General features: G+C 42.0%; 2 protein-coding genes across 4 annotated transcripts in view; one reads left to right on the top strand and one right to left on the bottom strand.

The window, feature by feature from the left end:
* Positions 1 to 2,087, top strand: part of LOC139376894 (mitogen-activated protein kinase kinase kinase 4-like) — a 79,650-nt gene extending 77,563 nt beyond the window's left edge. For both annotated transcript variants that reach the window (XM_071119883.1, XM_071119884.1), the window contains 2 exons: positions 18 to 197; positions 741 to 2,087. In XM_071119883.1, the coding sequence (XP_070975984.1) occupies positions 18 to 197; positions 741 to 761 (201 nt within the window). In that variant the 3' untranslated portion in view covers positions 762 to 2,087. The remainder of the gene's footprint in view (positions 1 to 17; positions 198 to 740) is intronic.
* A 374-nt stretch (positions 2,088 to 2,461) lies between these two features.
* Positions 2,462 to 25,171, bottom strand: LOC139376895 (1-acyl-sn-glycerol-3-phosphate acyltransferase delta-like). Of its 2 annotated transcripts, none has more exons than XM_071119885.1 (9): positions 25,104 to 25,171; positions 19,174 to 19,351; positions 8,833 to 9,002; positions 8,456 to 8,617; positions 7,957 to 8,110; positions 4,969 to 5,071; positions 4,676 to 4,751; positions 3,192 to 3,390; positions 2,462 to 2,632 (listed from the first exon to the last, which is right to left on the bottom strand). In XM_071119885.1, exons 2-9 carry the CDS (start codon positions 19,349 to 19,351, stop codon positions 2,550 to 2,552), a joined length of 1,125 nt encoding a protein of 374 aa, XP_070975986.1. In that variant the 5' UTR covers positions 25,104 to 25,171; the 3' UTR covers positions 2,462 to 2,549. The 2 variants fall into 2 exon arrangements, with proteins under 2 accessions (XP_070975986.1, XP_070975988.1); XM_071119887.1 differs by having other exon boundaries at positions 25,109 to 25,140.
* Positions 25,172 to 25,668: the final 497 nt, after the last annotated feature.

Genomic DNA, 25,668 nt, shown 5'->3' with positions numbered 1-25,668 from the left:
CCTCTCCCACCATGCAGAGGCCGTGGCACGAGTACGAGCACAACTTTCAGATCATGTACAAGGTGGGTATGGGCCACAAGCCCCCCATCCCAGAGAAGCTGTCCACAGAGGGGAAGGATTTCCTGGGTCACTGTCTGGAGAGCGAGCCCAAACAACGCTGGACTGCCAGTACACTGCTAGACCACCCATTCGTCAAGGTCAGAAACATTACATATTTCATTACAAAAAAATATTAATAGAACACATTGGACGTCGAGGTACTATTCGAGCTGGGCAAATGGACAAAAATCCATATTGTGATAAATTGCCTGACTTGATGCGATAACGATAAATAAGCTTAACGTGAATGTGCACCACAGTTTTTGTTCAATTATCCTTTAAACTACTATTTCTAGTTTGATGGTTGTAGCCATCTATTATTCCATGTACAATCACCCATAGTATGACATTTCAAACTTCACTGTTCTCTAGTATAGGCTACTTATCGTAATGAACCATATCAGCAAAATGCCTGTGATGTATGGCTGGTGTTGATCATTTTTAGTTTTTAGTCCCACCTCTAGGTACTTTCATGTTTTGAGTTATCTTTAGTCAACGTTATGCTTATAATTACCTACAAAATCTTTTTGAGAAGCATGGTGGTGTGTTAATATTTTACTTCTACACAAACATAACATTTTAACTCCTCAATCACTCTGAAATGAAGACTAACCTACAGCTCATCTGTCTTTCATTCCTAGGTTTGCACAGATGAAGAGTGAGTAAGGGGGAACGGACCCTGTGGCTGTCACGTTTACAAACTATAGCACTACTGTACATGTTGGCCAGAGACTGGACACAAGAAGAGGGGCTTGTGAACATAGGAAACAGGAAATGATAACTGCAGGCACATGGAGCTAAACTGAGGAACTCTTATGACATCATTTCAGATGGATCACCTGGGTCGTGTTCAATTAGAACAGCTTGTTTTAGTTTTGTCTTTGAAATTGTTTTGGCTACGTTGTGTCCTAATGAACATGACCCTGTAGTCGAGTGACAGGTCTTGCATTTTCTGGAAGGGGATAGCGGGGAATGTATTGCATTGTACATACTATAATAATATGATTGGTTCATTGGATCCTTCCTTGTATAAACAATATTGTAAAGCTTGAGTAATAAATATAGCCACATCTTGTTGTTCTCTCACTGGTGAAGATAAGATAGAAGACCTGAATAAAAAGGCAAATGAAGACATTTTAAAGAAATGGGGGGAAATAAAGCTATGTCACTTTGTTTTACTGTTCCCCTTTCAGTGAGTACTAGGGGACAAGTAAGGGACAGTTAAGGGGAGGAATTCAGATATCTGGGTCTCGTTCAGTAGACATGTTGTGGAACATTGCAGCTAGAAATGTCGAGGCATGTTTGTTCTACAATGTTATGCCCTTCTGAATTTGCCCCAGGTTTGGTCGAGGCAGATATTGTCTTTCCTTTCCTTGTTTGAGGTGAGCTTCATTGCACAGAAGCAGGGGATGCTGCAACTGTAAGAAACTATTACCATGCAAATTAACACTCAAAGGCTGTAGAGAGCCCAGGAAGGAAAGAAACTTTTTATTTTAAAATATATATTTTTTTCTTGCTAAGGAGAGGATTCCAATGGTAATGTGGGGCTTAAGCCTATAGTGCATCCCAAATGGCACCCTATTCACTATAGTGGACTTATGGTCCTGGTCAGTAGTAGTGCACTATATAGGGAATAGTGTGCCATTTGGGTGCAGGGATGTGGGCGGGATTCTATAGGCTTCAGGCATGGATTGATGGTCAGTTAGACAGGTGTGCCCTAACTGGACAGCTGGCGCATATCCAACCAATGAGAGAAGACAAAGTTGCGTGCTCACTCCCTGCTGCTGAGAACACACATACATTCTGGTCCTCTGCTGCTCTTTGTGTTTGCTATGTACAAACGATATTAATAAATCTTTTTTTAATAAATGGTGTGTCATGACCTAAGGTTAGATTAATCAAACATGGCATTGTAATGATAACAGGATCTTTATAATAGAATGGATTGCACATACACTGCATCAATCTAAAGTGGTCTCTGGTGCGTTTTACAGCTTTCGTTCTTTGGTCTTTATTTTATTGCAAATAAACATTGTCAATTGAGTCCATTCATATCAAATGACAACTAATAAAAGTGCTTTTAACAAAGTCACAACAGTGCCAATTTTAGTCATACATCTTGAACAACAAAGATGCTGGATGCATGCCCTGAACGTATCTGTGCTTTGTATAGGTTCAGTACATTCCCATGTATCGACAAGATGAAGATGGCCACAGGAGACTGCCATTAGCAGACAGGTGTGTCCTCAAAAGACTTCAGCACCAGTCAACCGTCCTGCTTGAATTGACTTCAATGCTTTCCCTGACGAGTTACCAAGTATTTCTTGGGATGAATTCTTAACTGTTTGAGGTGAACTGTGCTGTAGTTCTCAGATTAGTAATGTGAGTGACGCTCTGGTGCTGGCAAGAAATCTTGCAATTGTAAATTGAAGTTTTAAAAGGTCATCCCCTCATTTGTTGTTCAGTGGGACCCCATAGCTGGAGCTTCTCTTAATCTCCGTCTGTCCAATCATCCAGCGCACACCAAATGACACTGAGAATAGAGAAGAAAGTGACTTGAACATACTGTATGCTGAGGGCCATATGACATCTTTGTGGTTACAGCATCCAGTGTAGATGTTTGTCAATGGAATTATTCGTGAGATAAGGACTAGTACCAAAGCATTTACAGACATGCTCATGACAAGGCATGCAATATTATAATGTACTACTTTCCAAGAGTAAGGAACAAGCTCTTGATCAGTATCAGACTTGGTTGCTGCCTTTCAAATATTTGGACAAAGATTAGATGGTTAATAGCGAAGTTTAGGGAGAAGGTACAAATAAGTACACCTTGGGATCAATCCCATCTGTAACACGGAACATCTATTGTAGTGCAATTTAAAGGCAACGTGACTGCATTCAAGGTAAACACTACATATGATGGTCCAACCGTAAATTACCTTTTAAAATGTCAATCACACTACAACGCAGATCTTTCGTGGCACGGATTGAATCGAGACCCTTATCGCCAAAGTTATCCTGGTTGGTAACTTTTGCAACACATTTGTCTCGGGGGCCACTAGTTGATCAAATATTCCAATAACACCCACCTGCAGCGCAGAAAGCCACTGTGGCCATGATGGTGAGAATAGACCCAGAGTTGACCAGCTGGACCAGGAGGAGGCAGAGGGGGTATAGGAGAAGGCAGGTCCAGCCCAGCCAGTTGATCAGGGCCCAGGGCCTGCATGGTGGGGTAACTTTGGGGCCTGGGAAACACCCTGTCTGGCTGTAGTCCTCCTGGAACTTGTCCTGGAACAACAATACATGACCACATCAATTATCTTACAAACAGGAGCATAGACAACTGGCTTCACAGCCATGACCATAAAAAAAAGTGGCACGGGAGGGGTGTGTTTTATGAACTGTAGGTCTCTGATCTTGTATATATATCATGTATTTTTGTAGTGGATCTCTAACAGTGCAATTAAGTATTATGAAGTACTATCTAATCTAATTGTATCTAACCAGGGCAATTTCACATCAGTTACTGTACAAACGGGTCAGATTGTGCAAGTGATTGATGAAAGTGTTTGGTGCAATGTTTGTGAATTAAACATTGGGGACAGAACAACAATGTAAGGGTGAAGAGTAGGTACTGACATTAAGATATTGTAAGTGAGAGTTTCAGCTTTGTCCTTGGTGCTTGCTGTCCTCCAAAGAGCAGGCTGCTCAAAAATAAAGCAACCCTTTCATTCCACTTCATCTCTCTCTCCCTCCTTCCTAGATGAATATAAGTCTTTGAGGTCTACAAAGGAACGACTACTGATCCAAAAGGAGACATGTAGGCCTGTCACCACTATCCATAAAGGTTGACTACCTACTCACACTAGAACCAGGACATAAACTGTCTTAGTTCCAATAGTCTTGTTTAATAGGAACTTCTTATAGAATGACCACAATCATTCAATGCAGACAACTGCAGTGGCAACCTGTTCAAAGCATGAGTACTGTGAATGACTATAGCTGCGTTTACAAAGTCAGCCCAATTCTGATCTTTTGACAAGTCAGATCATTTGCCCATAATTGGGTTGCCTGTGTAAAAGGGTGACAATTCCCTGTACAATGTACTGTAGTATTGGAAACTCACTCAGTTCCACCTGCTAACTGCTCAACAGGAGTGGGAATGTCTGTACGTAGTACACATCTGTGACTAACAGACAAAGCACCATCTAATCTTATTCATTTGGGCTGGGCATCGTTAAAGACGCATGACACTATAATAATCAAATATATCAAATCAAAATGAATCTAACAGGGGCCAAAGGGCCATTTTTCATCAGTTAATGTACATAAGGGTCGGATTATGCAAGTGATCGAAGAAAGTGCTTGGTGTAATGTTTGAATTAAACATTGGCGACAGAACAAAGTTATAATTTAAGGGTGAAGAGTAGGTACTGACATGAAGATAAAGTATACATTAAGAGAGTTTAACTGTGTCCTTTGTGTTGTATCCCTTAATGAACAAATAGATGCAAACTGCACCTTGTACCAATAGTTAGTGAATTGTAATCCCTCTCCCCAATAAGAACACCACCTTCTCCTGGTAGAGTTTATGAAGCCAGGCAGAACACTCAGCCTCATCCTCTGGTATGGACTCCAGTGGGATTCTCCTTGAGACAGAAATGTAGAAGGAAACATTTCTTTTAGCTGTCCAATTCAAAATAACTTTATGGTCCAGTAAAAACAAACAGTCCAATAAGACAATATGTGGGCTTTGAGATCAGTGAGTTATGCCTCTAACCATTGGCCCTTCCAGGTCCCACTCATAGCACTTGCCCAACTTGCGATAGAAATTGCAGGTTTAAAAGGAATTCATATTATCCATACCTTACATATAAATCTGGATGATACTTTTCCCCATTGAGAACCCCCCACAAGGTTGGAGTTTCGTTGTTTCTGAAATTTAATGTACAACAGTACACAGCAGCAACTAAAGGGGTAACAGAGAAAATATATTTTTTTAAATATGTAAACAAATAATACTTAGATATTCACTCATGAGCAGGGTTGTACGGAAGATTATTAACCTAGTCAGTTGCACAACTGAATGCATTCAACCGAAATGTGTCTCTGAATCAGAGAGGTGCGGGGTGCTGCCATAATCAATGTCCACATTATCGGCACCCGGGGGTCAGTTGTTGCTGCAGGTTAACTGCCTTGTTCAAGGGCAGAACATCAGATGTTCACACCTTTCTGGATCTGGGATTCAAACCAGCAACCTTTCGGTTACTGGTCCAACTCTCTTAACCAGTAGACTACCTGCCGCCCCCATATTAGGGCCAAGTGAAGATAATTTTTTGCTTGTGGTGGTAATTGCACGGATAGTACTTAAGTAGCAATATTTCGAGAATAAAGCGGCGATCATTTGAGAATAAATTGGCAATATTTAAAGAATAAAGCCAATTTTTTAAAATAAAGTTAATAATATTGCAGTTATATTTCCAGATATAAGATATAATATTGCAGTTATATTTCAAGATTATAGTAGTACAGTCGTGGCCAAAAGTTTTGAGAATGACACAAATATTAATTTCCACAAAGTTTGCTGCTTCAGTGTCTTTAGATATGTTTTGTCAGATGTTACTATGGAATACTGAAGTATAATTACAAGCATTTCATAAGTGTCAAAGGCTTTTATTGACAATTACATGAAGTTGATGCAAAGAGTCAATATTTGCAGTGTTGACCCTTCTTTTTCAAGACCTCTGCATTCCGCCCTGGCATGCTGGGATTAAGTTCTGGGGAGTTTCCTGGCCATGGACCCAAAATATCGATGTTTTTTTCCCCGAGCCACTTAGTTATCACTTTTGCCTTATGGCAATGTGCTCCATCATGCTGGAGAATGCATTGTTTGTCGCCAAAATGTTCCTGGATGGTTGGGAGAAGTTGCTTTCGGAGGATGTGTTAGTACCGTTCTGTATTCATGGCTGTGTTCTTAGGCAAAATTGTGAGTGAGCCCACTCCCTTGGCTGAGAAGCAACCCCACACATGAATGGTCTCAGGATGCTTTACTGTTGGCATGACACAGGACTGATGGTAGCGCTCACCTTGTCTTCTCCGGACAAGCTTTTTTCCAAATGCCCCAAACAATCGGAAAGGGGATTCATCAGAGAAAATGACTTTACCCCAGTCCTCAGCAGTCCAATCCCTGTACCTTTTGCAGAATATCAGTCTGTCCCTGAGGTTTTTCCTGGAGAGAAGTGGCTTCTTTGCTGCCCTTCTTGGCACCAGGCCATCCTCCAAAAGTCTTTGCCTCACTGTGTGTGCAGATGCACTCACACCTGCCTGTTGCCATTCCTGAGCAAGCTCTGTACTGGTGATGCCCCGATCCCGCAGTTGAATCAACTTGAGGACACGGTCCTGGAGCTTGCTAGACTTTCTTGGGCGCCTGAAGCCTACTGGCAGCAATATCCTTGCCTGTGAAGCCCTTTTTGTGCAAAGCAATGATGACGGCACGTGTTTCCTTGGGGGTAACCATGGTTGACAGAGGAAGAACAATGATTCCAAGCACCACCCTCCTTTTGAAGCTTCCAGTCTGTTATCCGAACTCAATCAGCATGACAGAGTGATCTCCAGCCTTGTACTCATCAACACTCACACCTGTGTTAACGAGAAAATCACTGACATGTCAGCTGGTCTTTTTGTGGCAGGGCTGAAATGCAGTGGAAATGTTTTGGGGGAATTCAGTTAATTTGCATGGCAAAGAGGGACTTTGCAATTCATCTGATCACTCTTCATAACATTCTGGAGTATATGCAAATTGCCATCATACAAACTGAGGCAGCAGACTTTGTGAAAATTAATATTTGTGTCATTCTCAAAACTTTTGGCCACGACTGTATATTATAGTAGGGGATCATAGTAGTAGATTATAGTTGGGGACTCTAGTAGTAGATTATAGTAGGGGATTTGGTTAACTGCATGTCTGCCTTGCTCCCTGTTGCTGTGCACGCCACCATGGCACAACCTCTTCCAGGTTCTAATACTTATAATAATGTGGTTATTATGTTCTAAAAGAGCAAGGATTTCCTTGTTACTAAAGCCAATTTTAAAGTGTAGTTTCACCAGTCATCTCAGGCATTTCAACGGTGGTGCGCACAGCAACAGGGAGCCAGGAAGGCATGCAATTAATAACCATATACAACTGCGACTTTATTCTCTAAATATTGCCCCTTATTCTCAAAATATTGCTAATTTCTAATAAAAATATTGACAAAATTGTATTTTGAATATTCCCGAAAATGTATTTAAACGTTATTGTGAAAGTATTTCAAGTTTTTAAAGTACTATCTGTGCAAACCAGTACCACCACCCATCACTTATTTATTTTTTCTCTTCACTTGGCCCTAATACTCTTCTGTAGTGTTACTTTCTAAATTTAATCCGTTACAGATAGTTAGTTACCTGTCCAAAATTGCAATCAGTAACAATCTGATTACTTTCAGTTACTTTTGGATTACTTTCCATTCAAAGAAGACAAAAAGGATCCACTATCATCATAGTGGTCTCTGACTTGTGGTCAGACTCACTCAGGTGGAACAAACTTGCACCTTTTTTAAATGCTGAATTGAATATCATTAAGAAAACAGAAAGTTGTCAATTCATTTTTTCACTAACATCCTTTCGGATTTTAACAGTAATCCAAGAAGTAATCCAGTTTTTTTTTAAAGTATCTGATTACAATATTTTTTGTTGGAACCCTAACTGATTACAGTTTTATGTAATCAGATTACATGTAATTAGTCACTCCCCAACTCTGCTCATGAGTTTGACGTGTAGCGTTTGGTCATTCTGGAGCTCTACAGGGTTCCGCACCTGTCCCCCTGAGGTTCTGGACGGCTACCCAGAAACCCTTGGTCCTGGGCAGGAGGTGGTGTTTGAGTTTGGGCAGGCTTTTCTTCTCTGCCACCTCCATACTGACCCGATGCTTCTCCTCTGTGAAGCGTGTTCCCTCACAGTGGAGCAAGAACTGGCACACAATTAGAGATTCACTGTAGCATCAAAACTGTGTTTAGATTTACCAACAAACCTGCATGCTCATGTTTACAAGGTGAGTACCATTATATTCTCACATTATTATCCTTCCTAGACTCGTGACATACTATTGATTGTGTCAATCAATGCAATCTTTTAGAACAACCAAACTGCATACTCATGTTAGTTGTGAAGAAAGCTGGAATAAGGAATTTAAAAAGACATCACATCCTCTCATGAACTATACATGTCTTAATCAACTTTGGACTATTAAGTGTCATTACTGATTGACTGATTGATTAATTACTTTACTAGTTGGTTGGTTGATTGATTGGCTCACCCAGAAGTTCTCAGGGTAATCCCGTAGGTTCTGAAGACTCTGGACAAAGTTGCTCTTATCTTCCTCCCACTTCCTCTTAATAAACACCATCTCCAGGAAGTACCACATCCAGCCAATCACAGGCAGGTACGACAACTCTTTCTTGGCTAAACATTTGGAGGCCTGGAAAGGGAAAGATTGTCAATGTGTTTGAGTACAGAGGGCATCAAAGAACTTCAGAAAATCTGGGTCTTTTCTCAAGCAATTCCTTGCTTCCCACCTTCCTCACCTCCTTCTCAACAGTATTGGATGAGAAGGTCCAAGGAGAGAAGAAGGCAAGGAGAGAGAATGCAAGGAATCTGAGATCGATTAATCGAGAAAGTGCCCTGTTCTCTTACCCCAAGGACCCCGAATCGTTCACAGAAGGTCCAGCCACACAGAAAGTCTATTTCAAAGTTGTGGTTGAGGACGACGATGGCATTCTCTTTACCGTAGAGTTGGTAGTTCTCTGGGTCTGTGTAGAGCGTGACTTCAGTGCCAGACCACCACTCTAAGAGAGCCACAGATTCTGAGGAATACGCGTAGCATAACAGAGAAAAGTGTAATAATATACCACTGTCAGCAGGTACAGTGACTTTGCATTGCAGTTAATGCACAATGTTAGAGGGCATAGCCCTCCTGCAGCATCAGTGCACTTAATAAAGGGGCAATCTGCAATTGGTACAATTTTTTTAAACTTTTAAATGGGTGATACATACCCATTGATTCTTGAAGAATATAACATAAATACCTCGAGCTTAGTTCAACTGTCGATCCCCACCAAAATCCAAAATATACACTTTTTTTTAACTCTGTAAACAATGCAATTGGAAACAAACAGTATATCCTCAAAAGATGGTTGAAACTATAATTTTGATTTCATGGATGGTCATGAACTGCCATCCCTCAGCTTTTTACCAAAACAAAACCACTTTGTTTTTGTTTGAACTGCAGATGAAATCCAATTTTATTGGTGGCGTATACATATTTTGCAGGTGTAAAAAAAAAAATATGTATAGCTCCAAGCTATAAAAAATAAATAAAGAGAGTTGCACACACTATATATAAACTCCCTGTAATTTATTAGGTAAATCACCAATGTTTCCGCATCACTGTGCCTTCAGGGTAATGTCATGAATGCTTGAACCAGATTGTGTAGACAAATAGTGACAATAGTGAGGGGTGTGTCATAATTATTAAGGGAATTAGAATTAATTGAGTGAAACTGTTAAAAAAAAAACAGTTTGTCATGCCTTTCAACCTTCGTCTCTCCCGAGCCCGTACGGGAGTTGTAGCGATGAGACAAGATTGATTATTATTTATTTATTTTTTACTACTATGTTGATGCTAATATTATTTACAGAAATTCAATTATGTGTGATATCGTATACATATACATAGACACATAATTGAATTTCTGCAAATAATATTAGCATCAACATAGATTATTATTATTATTTTTTTACCCCTTTTTCTCCCTAATTTTGTGGTTTCCAATTGTTTTTTAGTAGCTACTATCTTGTCTCATCGCTACAACTCCCGTACGGTCTCGGGAGAGACGAAGGTTGAAAGGCATGCGTCCTCCGATACACAACCCAACCAAGCCGCAATACTTCTTAACACAGCACACATCCAACGCTGAAGCCAGCCGCACCAATGTGTCAGAGGAAACACCGTGCACCTGGCAACCTTGGTTAGCGTGCACTGTGCCCAGCCCGCCACAGGGGTCACTGGTGCGCGGTGAGACAAGGATATCCCTACCGGCCAAACCCTCCCTAACCCGGACGACGCTAGGCCAATTGTGCGTCGCCCCACGGACCTCCCGGTCGCGGCCGGTTACGACAGCCTGGGCGCGAACCCAGAGTCTCTGGTGGCACAGCTGGCGCTGCAGTACAGCGCCCTTAACCACTGCGCCACCCGGGAGGCCCTATACATTATTGTTTAATACAGTTTCACATTTTATATTTAAGTTTCCTATTTCATTAAAAAACAATTGTTAAACGTGATATTTTGGTTCAACCATAATGCATAATAAGAATCATCAACTGGGGGAACATTTTGGGAGTATGCTGATAAACTGTAGAAAGAATATAACCATTTATAAGACCTATTCAAAGAGATAATTGTGGCCTGAGATCAGTGAATATTCTACCAATAGGGGTCAATGTTTTTAGACAAGATATTCAGTAAGCCTCCCTTTGTAGTAGCAGGATCTCAATGTCAACAGAGATGCTTGTTCTAGGTCCCAAGAAACAAAGAGATCTTCTGTTGAACCTGACAATTAATCTTGATGGTTGTACAGTCGTCTCAAATAAAACTGTGAAGGACCTCGGCGTTACTCTGGACCCTGATCTCTCTTTTGACGAACATATCAAGACTGTTTCAAGGACAGCTTTTTTCCATCTACGTAACATTGCAAAAATCAGAAACTTTGTCCAAAAATGATGCAGAAAAATGTATCCATGCTTTTGTTACTTCTAGGTTAGACTACTGCAATGCTCTACTTTCCGGCTACCCGGATAAAGCACTAAATAAACTTCAGTTAGTGCTAAAAACGGCTGCTAGAATCCTGACTAGAACCAAAAAATGTGATCATATTACTCCTGGCTTCCTGTTAAGGCAAGGGCTGATTTCAAGGTTTTACTGCTAACCTACAAAGCATTACATGGGCTTGCTCCTACCCATCTTTACGATTTGGTCCTGCCATACATGCCTACACGTACGCTACGGTCACAAGACGCAGGCCTCCTAATTATCCCTAGAATTTCTAAGCAAACAGCTGGAGGCAAGGCTTTCTCCTATAAAACACCATTTGTATGGAATGGTCTGCCTACCCATGTGAGAGACGCAGACTCGGTCTCAACCTTTAAGCCTTTACTGAAGACTCATCTCTTCAGTAGGTCATATGATTGAGTGTAGTCTGGCCCAGGAGTGTGAAGGTGAATGGAAAGGCTCTGGAGCAACGAACTGCCCTTGCTGTCTCTGCCTGGCCGGTTCCCCTCTCTCCACTGGGATTCTCTGCCTCTAACCCTATTACAGGGGCTGAGTCACTGGCTTACTGGTGCTCTTCCATGCCGTCCCTAGGAGGGGTGGGTCACTTGAGTGGGTTGAGTCACTGACGTGATCTTCCTGTCTGGGTTGGCGCACCCCCTTGGGTTGTGCCGTGGCGGAGATGTTTGTGGGCTATACTCGGCCTTGTCTCGGGATGGTAAGTTGGTGGTTGAAGATATCCCTCTAGTGGTGTGGGGGCTGTGCTTTGGCAACGTGGGTGGGGTTATAGCCTGCCTGTTTGGCCCTGTCCGGGGGAATCATCGGATGGAGCCACAGTGTCTCCTGACCCCTTCTGTCTCAGCCAAGCAGTATTTAAGCTGCAGTAGTTTATGTGTCGGGGGGCTAGGGTCAGCCTGTTATAATTGGAGTACTTCTCCTGTCTTATCCGGTGTCCTGTGTGAATTTAAGTATGCTCTCTCTAATTCTCTCTTTCTTTCTTTCTCTCTCTTGGAGGACCTTGGCCCTAGGACCATGCCTCAGGACTACTTTGCATGATGACTCCTTGCTGTCCCCAGTCCACCTGGCCATGCTGCTGTTCCAGTTTCAACTGTTCTGCCTGTGGCTATGAAACCCTGACCTGTTCCCCGGACGTTCTACCTGTCCCAGACCTGCTGTTTTCAACTCTCTAGAGACAGCAGGAGCGGTAGAGATACTCTTTAATGATCGGCTATGAAAAGCCAACTGACATTTACTCCTGAGGTGCTGACTTGTTGCACCCTCGACAACTACTGTAATTATTATTATTTGACCATGCTGGTCATTTATGAACATCTTGGCCATGTTCTGTTATAATCTCCACCCGGCACAGCCAGAAGGGGACTGGCCACCCCTCATAGCCTGGTTCCCCTCTAGGTTTCTTCCTAGGTTTTGGCCTTTCTAGGGAGTTTTTCCTAGCCACCGTGCTTCTACACCTGCATTGCTTGCTGTTTGGGGTTTTAGGCTGGGTTTCTCTACAGCACTTTGAGATATCAGCTGATGTAAATGTGATTTAGTTACCTCCTCTCATTGGTAAAGCAACATGCTCAATGCCTGTGTATGAGGGAGGAGATAGGATGGTTAGCTTCAACAAAGTGAGCTGTTACTGGATAGTCAACGTTCTTACACCTGACTGAGCTGCGGTGTTCAACTATGCATTTTTTAAATTGTCTTTCGTTTGTCCTACGTAGGCTTTCTCACATGAACAGGTAATGAGATAGATTTTCCCTTAGTCTTGTATGTGATGATCAACCTGTATGTGAGTGTCTGAAGAAGGATGTTTTTAAAGTGCTTTTGCACTGTGCGCATGAGCCACATTTGTAGTTCCCATTTGGAATGGGTGTCAAGAGTAAGATGGCGCCGAAGAGGATGGCTGACATGGATGGCTGACTGTTTTACATGGCCATAACCAAGTGCTATTTTATTCGGGTTTTTTTACGTTGTTTGTAACGTATTTAACTTATTTTCTACATATTGTTGCTGCTACCTTCTCTTATGGCCGAAAATAACTTCTGGACATCAGAACTGGGATGACTCACCACGAACTGGAAGAAGCTTTTTCCTTTCACGAGTCCGAGGAGAAAGATATACTGCTTTCACTGGAACAGGCCCGGAGACCCATCATTTACGCGAAGAAAAGATGAAGGAAAAGAGGACACAGATCAGGCTGCCTTTTGAGAATCTGTAGGCGAGCTAGTAAACTCCCAATGCCATCAATTCTACTTGCTAACATGCAATTGTTGGAAAATAAAATGGATGACCACAATTACGATTATCCTACCAACGGGTCATTAAGAACTATAATATCTTATGTTACACCTAGTCGTGGCTGAACGACGACACGGATAATATAGAGCTGGAGGGGTTTTCAATGCACCTGCAGAACAGAGAAGTCTGGTAAGACGAGGGATGGGTGTGTGTGTCTTTTTGTCAATAACAGCTGATGTCTAATATTAAATAAGTCTTGAGGTATTGCTCGCCTGATGTAGAGTACCTTATGATAAGCTGTAGACCACACAATCTATATTATACGTAGCCGTCTATTTACCATCACAGACCAATGCTGGCACTAAGACCGCACTCAACCAACTCTATAAAGCCATAAGCAAAAAAGAAAATGCTCACCCAGAAGCGGCGCTCCTAGTGGCCAGGGACTTTAATGCAGGCAAACTTAAATAAGTTTTACAAAAATTTGACCAGCATGTCACATGCAACCAGAGAAAAAACAACAACTCTAGACCACCTTTACTCCGCACACACAGAGATGCATACAAAGCTCTCCCCTGCAGAGATGGGCAAATCTGACCATAATTATGTCCTCCTGATTCCTGCTTACAAGCAAAAACTAAAGCAGGAAGTACCAGTGACTCGCTCAATACTGAAGTGGTCGGATGACGCGAATGCTACGCTACAGGACTGTTTTGTTAGCACAGACTGGAATATGTTCCGGGATTCATCCAATGGCATTGAGGAGTACATCACCTCAATCGTCGGCTTCATCAATAAGTGCATCGACGACATCATCCCCACTGTGACCATACGTACATATCCCAACCAGAAGCCATGGATTACAGGCAACATCCGCATCGAGCTAAAGGCTAGAGCTGCCGCTTTCAAGGAGCGGGACACTAATCCGGACGCCTATAAGAAATCCTGCTATGCCCTCAGATGAACCATCAAACAAGCAAAGTATCAATACAGGATTAAGATTGAATCCTACTACACCGGCTCGGACGCTCGTCGGATGTGGCAGGGCTTGAAAACTATTACGGACTACAAAGGGAAAGCCAAAAAGTTCCATTTTGGTTTCATCTGACCAGAGCACCTTCCACATGTTTGGTGTGTCTCCCAGGTGGCTTGTGGCAAACTTTAAACGACACTTTTTATGGATATCTTTAAGAAATTGCTTTCTTTTTGCCACTCTTCCATAAAGGCCAGATTTGTGCAATATACGACTGATTGTTGTCCTATGGACAGAGTCTCCCACCTCAGCTGTAGATCTCTGCAGTTCATCCAGAGTGATCATGGGCCTCTTGGCTGCATCTTTTAGTTAGTTTATTTTGTATTTTTACAGGGACAGTGCACATTAATCAACGTTTCAGTAAAAGTGCCGGTTTTAGCCAGCTGGCTAATTTTCAACCGCAGTCCCTGGGCAGGTTATTAAAAACAATTACAATATAGACAATAGCAGCATAGAACAAGCAAGACATAGCAACATAGGACAAGCAAGACATAGCATACAGACAGAGCAACATAGGACAAGCAAGACGTAGCATACAGACAGAGCAACATAAAACAAAAAGCAGCAAGACAAAATTCATAAAAGCAACAAAGTGTTTCCACACCTCACACGCTACAGACAACAGACAACATGGAAAGCGGCAACACACAGCTAGGGACCATGTTCACAAATCTGATTGACCTTTAGCCATGTCTTCAAGCATTTTGTGAAAGTGTGATATGTGGTGCAGTTATGTGTGTCTGATGGCAGTGTATTCCAGACATGGGAAGCTCTCACAGAGAATGCAGATTTACTAAAGGTGCTTTTCCTTAGGGGAACTATACAGTCACCTCTCATGGCAGACCTTGTGGATCTGCTGCCATATGTCTGGGTTTTCTGTTTAACAAAAATATTGAGTGGAGGGGGAGCCAGGCCATTAAGGATCTTGAATACAAGACATCTCTGATCAGTCTTCTCCTTGTATGAGCTGAAAGTTTAGAGGGACGGCCAGGTCTTGGTAGATTTGCAGTGGTCTGATACTCCTTCCATTTCAATATTATCGCTTGCGCAGTGCTCCTTGGGATGTTTAAAGCTTGGGAAATCTTTTTGTATCCAAATCCGTCTTTAAACTTCTTCACAACAGTATCTCGGACCTGCCTGGTGTTCCTTGTTCTTCATGATGCTCTCTGCGCTTTTGACGGACCTCTGAGACTATCACAGTGCAGGTGCATTTATACGGAGACTTGATTACACACAGGTGGATTGTATTTATCATCATTAGTCATTTAGGTCAACATTGGATCATTCAGAGATCCTCACTGAACTTCTGGAGAGAGTTTGCTGCACTGAAAGTAAAGGGGCTGAATAATTTTGCACGCCCAATTTTTCAGTTTTTGATTTGTTAAAAAAGTTTGAAATATCCAATAAATGTCGTTCCACTTCATGATTATGTCCCACTTGTTGTTGATTCTTCACAAAAAAATACAGTTTTATATCTTTATGTTTGAAGCCTGAAATGTGGCAAAAGGTCGCAAAGTTCAAGGGGGCCGAATACTTTCGCAAGGCACTGTATGTGAGAATGCTGTTCATTGATTACAGCTCAGCGTTCAATACTATAGTGCCCACAAAGATCATCACTAAGTTAAGGACCATGGGACTGAACATCTCCCTCTGCAACTGGATCCTGGACTTCATGATGGACGGCCCCCAGGAGGTAAGGATAGGCAACAACACGTCTACCATGCTGATCCTCAACACTGGGGCCCCTCAGGGGTGTGTACGTAATCCACTCCTGTATTCCCTGTTCACCCACGACTGTGTGGCCAAACACGACTCCAACACCATCATTAAGTTTGCTTAATGATGTTTGCTTAACAGTGGTAGGCATAATCACCGACAACGATGAGACAGCCTATAAGGAGGAGGTCAGAGAACTGACAGTTTGGTGCCAGGACAACAACCTCTCCCTCAACGTGAGCAAGACAAAGGAGCTGATTGGGGACTACAGGAAACATCAACGAGGCTGTAGTGGAGCAGGTTGAAAGTTTCATGTTTCGTGGTGTCCACGTCACCAACGATCTATCATGGTCCAAACACACCAAGACAGTCGTGAAGAGGGCACAACTAAACCTTTTCCCCCCTCAGGAGACTTAAAGGATTTGGCATGGGTCCCCAGATCCTCCAAAAGTTCTATAGCTGCACCATCCAGAGCATCCTGACCGGTTGGTATGGCAACTGCTCTGCATCTGACCGTAAGGCACTATAGAGGGTAGTACATACGGCCCAGTATATCACTGGGGCCAAGCTTCCTGCAATCCAGGACCTACATAATAGGCGGTGTCAGAGGAAAGCCCATAAAATTGTCAGCGACTCTAGTCTCTGCTATGGCACGGAAAGCGGTAACGGAGTGCCAAGTCGAAGACTAAAAGGCTCCACAACAAATTCTACCCCCAAGCCATAATACTGCTAATAATAAAATGGCCACCGGACTATTACATTGACCCCTGCTACTCGCTGTTTATTATCTATGCATAGTCACTTCACCCCTACCTACCTACATGTACAAATGATCTCTAACCTGTACCCACGCACACTGACTCGGTATATAGCCTCGTTATTGTTATGTTATTGTGTTACTTTTTATTATTTTTTACTTTAGTTTATTTGGTAAATATTTTCTTAACTCTTCTTGAACTGCACTTTTGGTTAAGGGCTTGTAAAGTAAGCATTTCACAGTAAGTATGTGACAAATAAAGTTTGATTTGATTTGAGTGTCTGAGTGGGCTCAGGGGGCAGGTCAGATCTCACCAAGCGATCTCCAATATAGCAACCACACCTATAGACCACCAGTGGGGATCCTTGAAGAGGTGTGCAATTTTTTTGTCTCATTGCAAAATATGCCTGTGCTTTTTCAGGATTGAGTTCATTTTCTCTGAACTCTTGGTGTACTTGGTGCAAAAGACTGTTGCGTTGTTTTTCTTCTTTGGCTGAGTTTTTAGTAATTCCTCTCTTGGTTTTTGAGATATTTTCATCATTGCAGCATCAAGAGTTTTGTCCTTGTAGCCTCTCATTTTCAATTTATCTGTCTTTTGTTTTTAGCATTGCTGTCAAAATCTGTCTGGTGGCCACAGGTTCGTTTAACCCTGCATAACTGGCTATATGGTAGACCATTCTTGATGGGAAGAGGATGCATACTATCCGCACATAGCAGGGTATTGCGATCTGTGGGCTTTGTGTATAAGTCTGTGTGTAATGCATCAGTCCAGGTAATTTATTTTTCTCTCATCAGTCTGCAATAATAGTGAAGACATCAAAACAAGAACTGGTTACCAACATAATTAGAGCAGCAAAACTAAACATTTTGTCATGCCTGTGGTATCAGAATTTATGGCTCATACCACCCCATTATTAAATCAGTGTTTAATGAGTACATAGGGCAGCAGTCTCTAAGGTGCAGGCTATTGTATTGGGTGGTAGCCAGCTAGGAACAGTGACTAAGTTGAGGGCAGGGTACTGGGCGGAGGTCGGCTAGAGGTGACTATTTTACAGTCTGATGGCCTGGAGATAGAAGCTGACTTTTCAGACTCTCTGTCCCTGCTTTGATACGCATGTATGGTCTCTGCCTTCTAGATGGTAGCGGGGTGAAAAGCCTGTGGCTTGGGGGGCTAAGCTAAATTTCTTCACCCTGCTGAGGTTGAAGAGGCGCTGTTGCGCATTCTCACCACACTGTGTGGATGGATCATTTCAGGTTGTCAGTGATGTGCACACAGAGGAACTTGAAGCATTACACCCTCTCCCCGTCAATGTGGATGGTGACGTGCTCCCCCTGCCGCCTCCTGAAGTCAACGATCAGCTCCTTTGTTTTGTTGGCGTTGAAGGAGAGGTTGTTTTCCTGGCACCACTCCGCCAGGGCCCTCACCTCCTCCCTGTAGGCGGTCTTGTTGTTGGTAATCAGACCTACCACTTTTGTTTTGTCAGCAAACTTGATGATGGAGTTGGGGATGTGCATGGCCATGCAGTCATGGATGAACAGGGTGTACAGAAGGGGGCTGAGCACGTACTTGAGGATCAGTGTGTTTTTGCCAAACTTCATCACCTGGGGTAGGTCGGTCAGGAAGTCCAGGACCCAGTTGCACAAGGTGGGGTTCAGATCCAGGGCCTCGAGCTTATTGATGAGCTTGGAGGGCACTATGGTGTTGAAGGCTGAGCTGAAGTCAATGAACAGCATTCTTACATACGTAGGTATTCCTCTTGTCCAGAAGGGATAGGACAGTGCACATCCATGGATCTGTTGGGGCGGTATGCAAATTGTAGTGTGGTCTGGGGTGCCGGATAAGATGGAGGTGATATGATCCTTAACTAGCCTGTCAAAACACTTCATGATGACAGAAGTGAGTGCTACTGAGCGATAGTCATTTAGTTCAGTTACTTTTGCTCTCGAGTAAAGGAACAATGGTGGACATGTTGAAGCAAGCGGGGACGACAGACTGGGATAGGAAGATATTGAATATATCCGTAAACAACCCAGCCAGCTGGTCTACACATGCTCTGAGAACGCGGCTTGAGATGCCATCTGGGCCGGCAGCCTTGCAATGGTTAACACGCTTAAATGTCTTACGTCGGCCACGGAGAACGAGAGCTCACTGTCCTCGTTAGAGCTGGTGGCCCACTTCCGCGGCTCCGTTTTTTCCTCGAAGAGGGCAAAGGTGTTTAGTTTGTCCGGAAGTGAGGCGTCAGTGTCTGCAACGTGGCTGGCTTTCCCTTTATAATCTGTGATTGTCTGGGGTTCCTGCCACATACCTCGTGTTTGAGCCTGAGATTGCCCCTTTAAATCAGTGAAGTGAAGCAATAGGGAAAGAGAGCGATATTCGGTTTGTATTTCAGGCCAAGAGAAGGCCTGCAGTAGAAGTAAAGAACAGTGGAAGTAAAGAACAGTAGAATAGATCCTACTCACGGCTGGTGAGGGAGTATCCCAGTTTACAGTTGATCCTCCTGGCCAGCTGCTTGTTGATTGGCCAGAGGGGCAGAGTGCAGATCTGTAATAGGTTGATCAGGAGACCACTGACAAAGAACCCATAGCAGATGACCAGATGACACAAGAACTGTCCCTTCAACCACTGTACCAGACCCATCTAGAGGAGAGAAGTGGGGAGGAAGGGAAAGGAAGAGGAAAGGGGGATACCTAGTCAGTTGTACAACTGAATGCATTCAGGGGAGGGGAACGGAGGTATTTGGTATTTTATTAGGATCCCCATTAACTGTTGCATTAACTGGGTTCCACACAAAACATGACATAATATAGAACATTAATAGACAAGAACAGCTAAAGGAAAGAACTACATCAAATATATATATTTTTAAAGGCACCACGTAGCCTATATATCAATACATACACACAAACTATCTAGGTCAAATAGGGGAGAGGCTTTGTGTCGTGAGGTGTTGCTTTATTTGTTTTTTGAAACCAGGTTTGCAGTTCACTTGAGCTGTATGAGATGGAACTGAGTTCCATGCATTAATGGCTCTATATAATACTGTATGCTTTCTTGAATTTGTTCTGGATTTGGGGACTGTGAACAGACATCTGGTGGCATGTCTGGTGGGGTAAGTGTGTGTGTCAGAGCTGTGTGTATGTTGACTATGAAAACAATGACATTTTCCACACATTAATGTTTCTTATAAAGAAGAAGTGATGCAGTCAGTCTCTCTGTTCTGGGCCAGCTGCAGCTTAACTAGGTATTTCCTTGCACCACTCAACCACAAGACTGGACAATAATCAAGGTAAGACAAAGCTAGAACCTGCAGAACTTGCTTTTTGGAGTGGGGTGTCAAAAAAGCAGAGCATCTCTTTATTATGGACAGACATCTCCCCATCTTTACAACCATTGAATCTATATGTTTTGACCATGACAGTTTACAATCTTAGGTAATGCCAAGTCATTTAGTCTCCTCAACTTGTTCAACAGCCACACCATTCATTACCAGATTCAGGTGAGGTCTTGAACTTTGGGATTGAATACAGTACAATGAATGCTCTTAGTTTTAGAGATGTTCAGGACCAGTTTATTACTGGCCACCCATTCCAAAACAGACTGCAACTCTTTGTAAAGGGTTTGTAAAGGGTTTCAGTGATTAGCAGTGGTTGCTGATGCGTGCTCCCATCACTGGGAGCTCAGCCCCAGTGATGTAGTGGGCCGTACGCACTACTACCCTCTGTAGTACCTTGCGGCCGGATGCCGAGCAATTGCCATACCAAGCGATGGTGCAGACAGTCAAGATGCTCTCAATGGTGCAGCTGTAGAACATTTTGAGGATCTGAGGGCCCATGCCAAATCTTTTTGTTTCAGCCTCCTGAGGGAGAAGAGGCGTTGTTGTGCCCTCTTCACGACTGTGTGTTTGGACCATGATGGGTCTTTAGTGGCCTCCTGAGTGGTGCAACGGTCTAAGGTACTTCATCTCAGTGCTAGAGGTGTCCATTCCAAGCTGTATCACAACCAGTCGTGATTGGGTGGCGTACAATTGGCCCAGCGTTGTCCGGATTAGGGCTTGGCCTGGGTAGGCTGTCATTGTAAATAATAATTTGTTCTTCACCGACTTGCCTAGTTAATTAAAGGGTAAATTAAAATAAATAAAACAAGTGATGTAGACACCCTGGAACTTCAATCTCTCAACCATCTCAACTATGTGAATGGGGGCATACTCAGCCCTCTGTTTCCTGTAGTCCCCGATCAGCTCCTTTGTCAAGCTGACTAACATTTAACCTAACTCCTAAACTTAATCCTAACCCCTAACAAACAACTAAATACATACCCCACAAAACGTAACATATAAATGGAGTGTTTCGGATTTACGTACAGAATAATACTAAATGCTCTGAGACCAGGTTGGACAGACAAGTCTCAAGGATACACATCAATGAGATAGTGATGACTGGAAGTTACACTATAGATCACCCTTGCTCAACTACTATGCATGCATAGCTTGCATGTATTTACATCATGTGCGCATGCTTCAGGTGACAGAAATCTGAATGCACTACCAGAGTTTTGAAAAGTCTGTTTAATAATACTTAGAGGCGTTGAATGTGGATATGAATGTGGATATGATATCCTGTGGATATGAATGTGGATATGATATCCTGTGGATATGTTGTCTCAAATTCCCAGTGGTAGGAGAACCAACCACCCAGACAACCAGTTGAGTAAGTTCAAATGTAATTTTATTTTATTCACAGTATTTAGTCTCACTGACCACTTCAAATAGTTGAACTTCAATATTTCAGAAGGTGAATTACAAAAGCTAGTCACTGGATGGTTAATGGGGCAAAGGTCACCCCATCCTCGCTCCACAACAGTTGGCAGAGTTGTGTTATCCTGACCCTGACTGACACAGTGAAACGCTCACTGCCCTCCAAAGAGCTGGCTGTTGAAAAATAAAGCTCCTTTTATTCCACTTCTTGATCTCTCTCCCTTCCTCCATCTTGGCTGAATAGAAGTCATTGAGGTCTACGAAAGAAAGACTGTACTGATCTAAAAGGAGACTTGTAGGCCTGTCACCACAATCCATAAAGGTCCAGTGGCAGATTTGCCATCTGGCAAATGCCTTGATGGGCTGGACCATTTTTTTTGGGGTGGGCTGCTTGAAATTGACACACAAAAATATAATTTTATCTAAAAGTAAAAGAATTAAAAAAGGTGACATGTCCGGAAGCCCATTATTTATTTTTTTGTGTTACCTTACTTGTGCAATTTCTCTGTTATACAAATTTCTCTGTTACAGTGGGCAACGACCAGCCACCTATCAAGATGGGCCAGCCTGGTTTTCTGATGAGCTGAGGTCACACAAACTCACATTCAAAGTCAAACGCGACATCAGCAAAGAGACCTGCTCCATGTCTGTCTGTAAGCCAGCTAAGATCATGTATATTAAAATGTAGAAAGAGCATATTTTAAATTGTCACCTCACTTAAAACTTCCTATTGATCCGAAAACCATGATTTGGTCAAAGAGTAAAGTGCATTATCCTCCTGATTCCTGTAATCAAAGTGTCTGCCCTGCCCCTGTGGCCTTACTGGAGCCTGCTGCTGGATTAAGTGAGCCACTCTCCTCTCCCCCCATGAACTCAAGAGAAAAATGTGTTCTGATTGTAGGCTATAACGTGTCAAAATGCAAATATGCGAAAAACACAGCTTTGGAACTGATATTGGCACAAGCTGGAGGGAGTGTTAGAACATAACGCACACAATTACAGTTAACAAAAATGTATGCTTAATCCAGTATAAACTAATGAATAGAATGTAATATACAAGAGACAAAATTCACAAAGTCTACAGCAAAACAGCAATGTCATGTCTTCACTGTAAAACTAACAATGACTCAGTAATTCATGTCTTCTGGGAGTGCTATAAAGTCCAAACGTTATGGGCAGAGTTAGAAAACTGTCTGTCAGAAGTTGTACAATGTAAATGTACTTTTAATCTGTCTATCCGCATATTTCAAGACATGGCTAATGGGGGTGCATTGAGATACACAAAGGGTTGGACAATATTATTTTCAACACTTATATTGAAGAAGCTATTACTTAAATACTGGAAGCCAAATGATACTCCAAACTTAAGAGAATAGAATAATCATATTCTTTATTATTTAAATATTGAATCTAATAATAATATTTCTACAGACAAAAACAACATAACACAATTTGAAATCATATGGGGAAGAGTCTTACAAGTATTAGAAAGAATGGGTGTGGATACAGTGGGAACATGTGGGTCTGAGCAAGTGTGATGTCATTAATGTTTGTGGAAATGTATGTAATGTTAAGTTGTTAATGTTTTTTTGTCCATGTATCTTTTTGGTTTGTTGTAAAAAATAAAAAAAAGAAGCAAGTTAGAGTCTTGAGCCAATGCTAGCTAGTATTAGCACAATGACTGGAAGTCTATGGGTATCTGCTAGCATGCTATGTTAAGTTGTTTATTGTTTTTGTCTATATACTATATGGTTCATTTGTTTTTTTTAACGGGTCTTAGAGAGGAGGGTCAGCTTTCTATTAGATATCATTTGGATTTCTCAACTCTCAATATTCAACTCAATAGCAACTATTTTACAACCAAGATATTTGATATGGCTTGGAGATATGGAGCTTTGCGTGCGCAAAATGCGCATTGGCCATTGCGAGGGCATAGGCCTATAGGCATCATGGGTAGTAGTCTACTGTCAAAGTCTGTTTTAGGACATTACATTTACTGTTGGATGAATACATGGCTACTAGCAGTGGGTATTGTATTTAAAGTTAGCAATCTAATGTGTTCTGAGTTTCCACTTCCTCAGGTGTTGAACCTCCTATTAACTGAACAGCTTTCATAAAGGACTGGCTTGTATTGTGAGATGACCACACAATTTATTTTCATAATGAGCCAAATCTATTGGTTTTCAACCCAAAGTTACAAAGGGAAATGTGATCTATTTAATAAACACAAGACAACAGCAAAATGGATAAAAGAGTGTGGTGGTATTGCATGAACAGTTGCATAAATATTTTCTTACTTAAAAAAAAAATACTGCATTGTTGGTTAAGTAACCATGTTGTATTCGCCGCGTGTGACAAATAGAATTTGATTTGACTTGTTCTAGTGGTCAAAAACTGGTACTTTCACACAACTCTATGGTAAATAATGCAAGCGACTTCAATTAGTAATTCCTCTGAAGAGGAGAGAGAAAGAAACACCACCAAATACACAGTGAATACATTTCATAGTATGGAGAAGCAACACTCAAAGCTACAGCTTCATTCTACTTGTTAAACATAGAGAACTGATACTGGTTGTTGAGGTGGGATTGGCATGGGGTGTGGGTGGTCCGTGGGTGGCTTTTGACCATTTTTTATTTATTCCTCATGTCTTACTCATTGGTAGGAAGAAGTTTGGTTCAAATGGGATGTTGAGTACTATATTTATTGAATATTATCTGAATACGATAAATTAAAATGACCAATTTGGGTGCAATCAAATATCTTAATTTCTCAGAGATCAAATTATATTTCAACAAAATAAAGTTTCAGAAATGCTAATCGTATCTGTTAGTAACTACAGAAACAACGTCAGAACTATCTGAGATAGTGGGTGTTGAAATCCTATTTCTTGTGCTCTTTGAGGTGGAACAACTCTAATCTAATCTAACTGTCTTCCACCAGCCAACTTCCCAACAGGACTGGGCACAACTCTAGGCAGACAACTGTGCTGGCAGGTACACATTGTCTGACTGGCTATCTGATAATTATACCATGCTGATGACACACCCTGCTAGGTTACACCATGGGAACTACTACAGTGTACCAAGAGCTGACTGGCCTGGCTGGCCCTACCTGACTGCACCACAAAACAATACAATCTAGTATGGAGGAATTTACCTCAGGGGAGTGCTGGTGTACAGTAGCCTGTCAAATCTCAGCTATGCTGTTGAGGAAATGTCAGGACAGGAGAGGAAAATTGTTTCTCATTCTCATTCTAAGCAAATGCATCTCATGACATCTTTTGATTCCAAATAGCACTTGGTTTCTATCTGAAGTGTTCAATGAATGGCATTCCATAAGAGCAAAATTATTTAGAAAAAAATATAATTTAAAACGACAGCCAACATATTTGAGTCTCCCCAACAGGTTATTTTTGGTTATGATAACACTAAGTTAATATAGTTCAAAATCACAAAGCTTATTTCATTGATTGAAATCTAACAAACTAGGTTTTAATTTATAATCAATATTCTGACCAAGGAACTATATGTATACTACTTGTAGTATACAAAAAATAAGAACATTCAGGAGTAACCTAATAATAAGACAGTGTGAAAAAAACAGACGTTTAGATTACATGAATAAAAGTGTTACCTTACTTGTCCCAGGCTTTGGTTCTTTTGTGGCGATAACGCGGCCCAGATACTACCGGTGTGGTGAGATAACTCGATCAGTTGGAATACGGCGTTGCGAGCGCTCATTTCAAAGAGTGCTCGGTAAGCCACGCCCCAGTGGGCAGAGCTAGGCATGTTGCACTGGGATACAAAAAACACTCTCAATTTACAATGGGTCCGCTTTTGTTCTGTGTAGCCTAGTTATGCTAATATATTTCAGACCAGTGTATTGCAGTTCATTTCGTTTTAGACTTATTAAGTAGAATATATTTGAGTAGTAAACAGGAAACGACTCCCAGACAGTTCCCAATAGAACATACCAAAGGGGTGCATCATTTACTAGGCTACCTAAATTATTGGCTTCATCTGGTTTCCATGGTTCTTGGTTATTTACCAGGTAACAATAAGTGAAAACGAAACAAGGACTGAATCAATAGGCGCCTACATTTTCTCAACTAGAGACTGAAATAAATTGTGTTTCTTTGAAAAGATGGGCCTGGCTGACATGACAAATGCATTAAAGGGGAAAGGATCCACATATCTTT

This window comes from Oncorhynchus clarkii, chromosome 20 (assembly GCF_045791955.1).
Source record: "Oncorhynchus clarkii lewisi isolate Uvic-CL-2024 chromosome 20, UVic_Ocla_1.0, whole genome shotgun sequence".
Classification (NCBI taxonomy): domain Eukaryota; kingdom Metazoa; phylum Chordata; class Actinopteri; order Salmoniformes; family Salmonidae; genus Oncorhynchus; species Oncorhynchus clarkii.
The sequence above is the reverse complement of the archived record's forward strand: the minus strand, read 5'-3'. Positions and strand labels throughout refer to the sequence as shown.